This window comes from Cricetulus griseus, chromosome 4 (genome assembly GCF_003668045.3).
Source record: "Cricetulus griseus strain 17A/GY chromosome 4, alternate assembly CriGri-PICRH-1.0, whole genome shotgun sequence".
In the NCBI taxonomy this organism is placed as follows: domain Eukaryota; kingdom Metazoa; phylum Chordata; class Mammalia; order Rodentia; family Cricetidae; genus Cricetulus; species Cricetulus griseus.
The window spans coordinates 9,126,636-9,135,473 of record NC_048597.1 but is presented as its reverse complement, the minus strand read 5'-3'; the positions used below and the strand labels follow the sequence as shown (position 1 = coordinate 9,135,473).

General features: G+C 41.0%; 1 protein-coding gene across 8 annotated transcripts in view; it reads right to left on the bottom strand.

Moving 5' to 3' along the window:
* Positions 1–8,083, bottom strand: part of Grik1 (glutamate ionotropic receptor kainate type subunit 1) — a 366,206-nt gene extending 358,123 nt beyond the window's left edge. For all 8 annotated transcript variants that reach the window (XM_035444247.1, XM_035444249.1, XM_035444248.1 and 5 more), the window contains exon 1: positions 7,966–8,083. In XM_035444247.1, coding sequence (XP_035300138.1) covers positions 7,966–8,083 — 118 coding nt within the window. The remainder of the gene's footprint in view (positions 1–7,965) is intronic.
* Between the last annotated feature and the right edge of the window lie 755 nt (positions 8,084–8,838).

The following is an 8,838-nucleotide window of genomic DNA, read 5'->3' as shown; positions in this document are numbered from 1 at the left end:
AGGGTGTTAGTGGGGGCTGGGGAGGAGGGGAGGGAGAGGGAATGGGGATTGACATGTAAAACAATCTTGTTTCTAATTTAAATAAAAAATGGAGAAAATAAAACAGCCTTAGGGTTCAAATGTATCCTAAGAATAAAAAGAACATACACTGTCCAGGATTCAAAAGGCAAATATCGCCTTTACACTTCAGAGATGGCTCTTCTGACTGATCCATTGGTCAATCCTTTACAATATAAACATAGCAGGTTCATTAGAATGCAACTTGTGTTTATAAATTGACAAAATATGTAGTACAATTATTTAGAATTCAAAATAAAAAGGCCTCAGGAAACAGTTCAGTTGTAAAAATGTTTCCTGGATATAAGTGGACCTGAGTTCAGTACACACACACACACACACACACATACGCGCACGCACACACACACACACTACATATATATGTCATGCATTACAGCATATGTTTATCATCCTAAGCCTGGGCAAGCACAGATGGTTGGATTCAATGCTTACCGCATAGCCAACTAGAAAACATCTTAAAACCCAAACACACTCAACAAAAGACAAGGTGGATGACACCTAAGTAATAATACCCTGTAGAGCTGACTTCTGGCCTACACACACACACACACACACACACACACACACACACACACACACACACACACACAAAACACACACCTATGCATATGTCTGCAATATTATGCACAATACAATAAAATAAAAGCAAGAAAAATGAACCTTAAAAGTTGCAATTGGGTTTCCATAAAAAAAACAGACCCAATTTTTCACCATCCTTTCCCAATTTGAATTATGAAGTACTTTATTGGCTCTGGGAATTGAGTATTGATTTTTAAAGGCATATTTAAGCTATTTTGCTAAGAAAGGAATTCTTGCAAACAGATTGCTGTGAGTTTCCATTCAAGGACATCAGCACTTAAAAGTCTTTAACAGAGTATGTTTCAATGCCTGAATCAATATCCATAGTTAAATTACATTTAATTAAGTATTAAAAAACATATAATAGTTGAAAACCAAGAAGCTAATGGGTAGAAGCAGTTAATGCTTGATTTTCCATAATCTATTTACAGAATTATGAGGAAGATATATAGACATGTTTTGTCTAGAGCAGTTTTCTGCAAAGTTTATTTTGTTAGTGATTTTCTAACATTAACTGCTGTTGTCTTTATTTTAGTGAAGTTCTTAGAAGACTCACCATATAGTATAATATATAGAACACAATATTTTTCTATTTCTCTTAATACATTTACTTACAGATCTTCATGTACTGTGAGGAGGCAAATCACAGAAGCCTTTATATGTTTTGAGATTTTTTGATGCATTTTACCTAATAGGTTTTAATTTATTGAGTCATTGAGAAAATAGCTCACATAATTCTCATTTGCATCACTCAATGTCTCCTGTTATTTATATTATAAACTGTTAGAGGATATTTGTCAAAATTAAGGAGCCACTATCAATATATTCTTATTAGGAAGCATTGAGTTTTCTATTAGAAGTGCTTAGGTTTTCCCTCACATCCTTTTCTGCTCTAGGGTCTTAGGTGATGCCAATTCACACATTTTCTTACTGTGTGTCCTTAGCGCCTTTGTAGTCTGACTGTGTGTTCTGTGTTCTATAACTCTGGCACTCCCAATGAGCATTAGCATTAGGAGAAAGAGCTTCTGCTGGAGCTTGCTTGCTGTTTTATCATGACTAGCATGGGGAAGGAAGACCAGGTGGTCAAGTTTCCTTTTGTACCACACCACACTGAGTGCAAATACTATCAAGTCTTTATCCATATGACTTGCCTTCATTTTTCTTTTTTCTTTAGGATACTTGACCCGCCCCATGCCCATTATTTCTGCTCCCACACCAGTGCAGATACACCAGAGACCAGCCAGTTGACTTTTGTAGTCTTTTAGCACATCACTGGAGCTTGGGAAAACACCTTCTTATTCCTTGTCATTAGGAGGTATTTCAGTGGTAGTGTATTGACTTATGTCACCAGTTCTAGAACCATCATTTGCTCTGATGAGTCCTGAGTGTTAGCTTCACAGGAAGATACTGGGATGTCACTGTTTCAAGCCTTCTCGGTTGACAGAGCTAGGAAGATTATGTGTGTATATAATAAGCCCTGTACAGATTGAGTTTTAATCAGCCATTAAGTAAAACGGATGCTCTGCCTTAACATGGACTGTTCTTGAATTTGTTCAGTATATTAAATAATTCACTTTAATCCATTCTCTTTTACACTGTTAAATAAAAAAGTAAGTTATAATGACATTCCATTCTCCAAATTAATATCACTTAATCAATAGACTTCTATGAAAAAAAAGGGGCTTGAATTTTATTCCCAGAATTCAGATGTTGGAAGGAGAGATCTAAGTTGTCCTCTGACCTCCACACTCCCCGAATGCTATGTACATGCTCTACTCCAGTAAGTAAATATATAATTTAAAGATTAAAATAGGTGTCTTTAGTCATAAGTCACAATGAACACTAGTCTGTAAACCTCCCTTAGAGTCTCTATAAAAATGGACCATACAAAAAGACAGCAGTACTTGACTCAAGGGCTAGCAGGGCTTTGGTCCTGTGAGTTTTAGAAGTACTGAAATTTCGGTGTTTGGTTTTCAATCCTTTGCTTAGTGTTTTTTCTTCTACTGTGTTCTGGATTCATGAGTTTAGCTGAACATTGATACCCATGATACACTAAGAACCTTATGACAGTAAAAATGGGGTTGATTCGGGTTTAAACAGAAGAAAAGTGGTTTGTGGTTTTTTTTCTAAAGATTTCAATGTATTTGTTCTATACAAACACACTTCATGATTCATTCCACAAGGGCAGGGTCACACACTAAGTCAGAGAAAGGGATCATTCTAGCACACAGACCTCCTGCCTTGCTCAGTAACACAGAAAGTGAGGAAGTATAATCATTGAGTTCTATGTCACATGGACTTTACAGTATTACCACAGTTCATCTTCACATCAAATCTACATGCCTGTAATTGACCTTCTAGTGTTAGATCAGTGTTAAAATGACACTCAGATATATGACTCTCCTTGTACTTGGATTTCTTCATCACTGTCTTCTGATGAAAATAGAATTTACAAGCTTTCTGGACATGGATACTATTATCTTTATTTTGTGGATAATAAACGAGAGGGAAAATGAAGAAGTGTATGGGAATGCTTCCATTGTCTCCAATACTCTCCTTTAGAACCACCCCGGCAAACCACGAGACAAGCTAAAACAATGTTTTCTAGGCATCATTATCACATTTCCTCTCCAACCTAATACGTTTGCTGAATGTTTCCTAAGGGGAACATGTTTCCTTGCTGCTAACAGCATCAAATATAAGCCTTATTCCATTGTCAGTCATCTGCAAACAACAAAAAGACATAGTTCACTTCTATATTTGATGGCAACATGGTATATTAGATGTGTAAGAGCTTACACAGACCAATACACGGAACACCAGAGTTTAATGCAGAGTTTAAATCAAAATTAAATGCCAGAAGAGCTATCTTCCTATTTCCATATTTCTAACCATTAGCAATATACTTCAGCCACAGTCACCAAACTATACTTTTTCTCAATGAAAACCAAAGGTCACAAAGCACAGAAAAGAAAATAAAGTTGAGAGGTATGTGGTTTAAGATCAGGCTTGCAAAAATTGATATTGGCCTTAAAAGCAATTGATACAGACGGAATCATAAGGCAAATGATCTGTCAATCTTGGGAGTGTGCTATGAACAGCCAGGAACTCTATTGTTTCTTGGTTGACACAGACCTTCACAATCCGTTTGAGGGATAGCTGGGGATTTCAACTTAGTATGAGGGCCAACATGCATCCAAAAGTCCAGTGTCTCTCCATGTGTGTGGTCTGTCTAAGCCAAGCAGATCTTTTAAAACAAGATCAGCTCTCCTCCAAACTCCCTTTCCACATGAACTGCCCACAATCTATGCACTTGTGGGCCTTAGTGTGAACCTTCTTGCCTATAAAATAAAGTAAATCAGTGCCAGTGTATGACCTGAAAATTCTCCAAAATAGTATTTGAAAAATAATATGAGTTTGATAAAATTTAAATAATGACAGATTTTAAATGACCACAATGTAAGCTTCAAGAGATACATAAGTCTATCCTTTTTATTTACTGTTGTATTTATTGCACCAGGTTTTATGTGTGTATCATAGTGGAGAATAATTCACTGGATAAGTGTTGATGAAGAATATTAACTCAATAAAAGTATCAAGAGCTTAATGACCAGAGATACATGTTTTTATTTGTCTCCATCGTTTGAATGCCTCCTCCAAATAAGGACAATTACAAGCATCTGGCGTTTATGCTGAACCTCACTGAAGCAAACGCACAGACAATGCAAACCTAAGTGGAAACTTTGAGTATTGCCTTGTTATGGTCCTTTAAAAATGATGCTCCAGGGAATGCAAACAATCAATTTGGACCTCTTAAAAGGAGTATAGGAATCTGAAGAGTTGTATATCAGCTAGAGTTTCCCTCATATTCATTTAACCATGCCAATCTCTTTCTTTACATGGGATGTTTAGCTACCTGGTATGGTATGTAATGTGTTTTGTTGTAAGCTGCAAAACCAGTGTTTGACTGTCCTGTGTGAAAAAGGAAGATCAGATGCCAATACCAAGAGCTCCACGTGTGGGATTTAGACTCAGAAGCTCTAAATGTTTTAGAAAAACAGAGAATGTTAAAATTTAAATCTATGATCATAAAGAAAATGTCAGTAATAAAAAAGTTGCAAACAAACCACAGCAACAACACAACCGACACTCAGCTACTCCTTAAGGATATCTCATATTTTATTTCATGTTCTGTTTCTATTCATTTTATTAATGGGACTCTGAGACTCCCATTAGTCTTAATTTGATTTTTCAGATACAATTACAAAGACCTACTTAGATTTGCTAACTCTCACTGAGACACACAACCAGCAAGAGATCGTGGTGGAATCCAAGCCTTCACTTACTCTACCAGGTCCTGTGTCAGGAACTCTGGCCACCTTCAATCATATTTTTTCTCATCATATTTATGATTGTGAGCTGAAATGATGGACTAAACATATTAGCAAATACATCTTTTGGTTCTCAATATGAATGACACCATCTGCTTTAGGTTTGCACACATGGGAGATCTCTCCATGAACAGCAGTGCACTACATTTGGGTATTCTAGAGGATGCCTATGATGGTGAGGCTCACAGGTCAGTGAAATGTAGATGACAGCTAACTGCTTCCTGATATACACTGGAATATACAAAAAGGCTGAAATTTATCCAGCAAGTACAAAGATTTCCCAGTGACTTCATGCCTGTCCTCTGTAAGATGCTGGGAAACTTTAGTGTGATAATGACATTTATGGTTCCACACTCTACAGGATTCCCTTTGGAGTTCTTCAATTTTACATATGATTATTAACCATACAGTAGTATTCCAAGACAAGACATATTCACAGTACGTACATGCTAGGGCCTGGCACATGAATTCACTTTCAGTAACTTCTAAGACTCTCTCTCTCTCTCTCTCTCTCTCTCTCTCTCTCTCTCTCTCTCTGTGTGTGTGTGTGTGTGTGTGTGTGTGTGTGAATTTTATCTTCAATTTACACTTTTCTCAGTAACTGAAGTTTAAGCAGGTACTCGAAAAAAGCTACAAACCAATGTTCTGCTTCCTTCTCCATATAAAGGCAATTATAAGTGTCCAGTGTTTATTCTGGACTTTATTTCAAGATACTTCAAGCTACTGAACAACTATGCAAGTTGAAAACCCAGAGTTCTTATTTGTCGGTTGGCTGGGTACTTGGTAGTGTGCCAAGAAGAAAACAAGAGAAGAAAACAAATACAATTTTATTTCTCCTCACATAGTTTTGTCTAGTTCCCTGTTCCTTTGATATTTTGCCTTCAACATTGGACTTGACTGACAGGACAGTAGCTGTAAAAGGCAGGCTTCCTCTGCAATAAAGCTGGCTTCCATGCTGAGTTTTTCATTTAAAAGCTGTGTGTGGGTCCTTACATAGAGGGTGTTAGTGCCCAGGCCAACATTGGGTCACACAGGGCCACAGAAGGGAAGCATGGGTGCTGCATATAAGAACGTGTGATGTTGCTTCATGCATTCTAGCTCATATTTCAAGAAATGAAATTTGATTATTTTGAGGCACACATCATAAGGTCAGTGAATGACATAGGTTGTTTTCATTTTGAAAACAACTTTCACATGGCTTGTGATCATTTAGGACTTGGCAGAGCCATTTCTAACACACGGTTGTCACTTTCAAAATGTATAACCCAAAATCAAAACTCTGATTACGTTAATAATGGCTGGGAATTGTTACACATTTCCATTACTTTGTATTCTTCTCGTTATTATCTTACTAAGCTAAGCACACTTGATTGCATCCAAAGTCCAGGCTTGAATATATCTTGTGCAAAGATTGTTTTAGTTGTAATCAATCATGACTTAAAAAAAAAGTTTGGAAATATATCACTATACAGTCTAAAGATACAATAAATGTTTACTTTCCTCGATAGTCTAGAAGAAACATGTAAAGTTAGTATTCGGAATTGTTTTTCCATTCCTTAAAAACTAAACTTCGCGTGCCTAAAGAAAATACCCTTCAAACAGCTTGTTGGGGGGCATGTTGTCATATTCAGTGACAAACGCAAATAAACAAGCTGTAGATTCTACGTTTCTCTATGGGGTTCCCTAGTTGAAGACTAGTGCTAGTGAAGTCACGAGGGACATGGCCTGCTTAGAAGCCTGGCTAAGAGAGCAGCTCAGCATGTTGCCCTCACACTCAGCCAATTCCTAGAAAGAGTGTGGCCTGGAAACCTAGGTTTTTTTTTTTTGTTTTTGTTTTTGTTTTTGTTTTTTTTCTAAGGGAGAGATGGGGATGTTGCCAGATCTCTCAGCCGTCAACCCTTCACCTATGGCTGGCCCTGTGACCATCTCTAATAAGAAAGGAGCTAAGAAGGCACTGTGAGAATTGAAGCAGAGAGCCCACGTTAGTAGGAAAGGAAAAGTCAAGAGGTTCCTCAGTGCCCAAAGCCCAGACCTCTAGGGACCAAATCTAGATAGTGCAAGCTGTGCATGCAGGTATGTGAGTCCACAAGGACCCTTCTGGTAGTAATGATGGCCGTTTGTTTGGTTGTGACATTACAGAAACCTGTCATTAGTGTTCCAGAAGTCTCTTTTTAATCTCTTTTGGAGAACTGAGGCTCACCTCTCCCAGGAAGTGGTCTGGTTTGGGGATTTCAGCCACTCAACCACGCTGTTGAGTGGCTGAAAGGTGGATAGATTGGGCAGGGAAAGGAAACTTTAGTGTTCATTGACCTTTCTCCCGGATCCGTGCACTCTCGACCTCTCTCCAGTGTGTACCTCAGACTTCCTAGACTCCATACAGAAGAATCCAGTTTAGAGATGAAAACTTGGAGGCTCTGAGTTAACATGCTTTGCTGTGTTCCCATGATGCTAGAGGGTCAGCGATTCTATCCTTAAGGCTCTGACATGCTTGAGTGTGACCGGGACTAGTGGACTGATGTACATCCACTTAGGCACCCTGAACAGAGATCTCACACCACCCCCCAATCGCCCAATTCAAGTGGTCAAAGGTGCGTGCAACCTGATGCCTACAGTAGGAGCCTGCCGAGTTGAGTTGAGCCTGGATCCCTGCACTCTGCTTGGATCTCAGGTTGAAAAACCCGCCAACCATACATTCCGGGAAAGCCTGGCACCTGCCAGGAGGGAAGCAGTGACGCGACTCTCACTTTGTTGTGAGCTTTGGGCACACACTGATCCCCCTCTACCCCCATCTCGCATCCCCGCACCAGCGCCGGATTGTGCGCTGCCTTGCCCGGACCCACTGCGCCCTCGCCGGCCACGCGGAGCGATCAGGATCCCTGTATCCCACAGCGTGGAGCGCTTCCGCGGGCTCACTCACCGATCCGGAGCACTTGCGGGGAGGTCTGAGGGAGGATGTAGCACAGGAAATAGAGGAGTGTCCAGCTGGTGTCCCTGGTCCAGAGCCCCGGCAAGATGAGGACTGTGCTGCGCTCCATCTTCCAAGCTTCTTAATTCATGCCGAGACACACTGGTGGCCTCACGCCTGCAAGATGCACCCAACTTGGGCTGGGTCCCTGCCTCATCCTCCCTGGGTGCTCTCAGGCTGCACGCCAAGCGCTCTCTGCTCTCAGGAGAGAGAGATGGAGGGAACCCGCGTGGGGACGTGGAGCGGGCTTGTGAGACTGAGCTGCTTGAGGCTTAGTGCATTGGTCCTTAGCCCATCACTGCTCGCCCTCCTCCTTCATGGGCCGCATACCTCCAAGAATCAGCAGGATACCGCTCCCGGAGCCCAGAAACCAGCTGAGGAAAGTTGCTACCTCGATTTGCTGGAACGTCTCCCTCATTCGTCCTCTGGTCAGATGCAGAAGTGAAGGGTGGGGGAGTGGGTAGAGGGTGCAGGGTGCAGTGAGGAGAGGGGAGGAAAGGGGAAGAAGACACCCAAGGAGAGAGGGAACTGGATGAGTTGGTGCAGCGCTCAGACCAAGCAGGATGAGCTACAGCAGGTTAACTGGGATACAAGCCCTGCTTTTGCTTCTTTCTCGGTCCTACTTCCCTCCTCCCCTCTTGGCCCCACCCTTTATTTACAGCCCGCCCCGGCCAACCCTACTAACCCAGCCAGACACACTCACACAATCGCGCGCATATGCGCGCACGCGCGTGCGGTGACACACACACACACACACACACACACACACACACACACACACACACCACGCGCGCCCCCCTCTCTCTCTCTCTCTCTCTCTCTCTC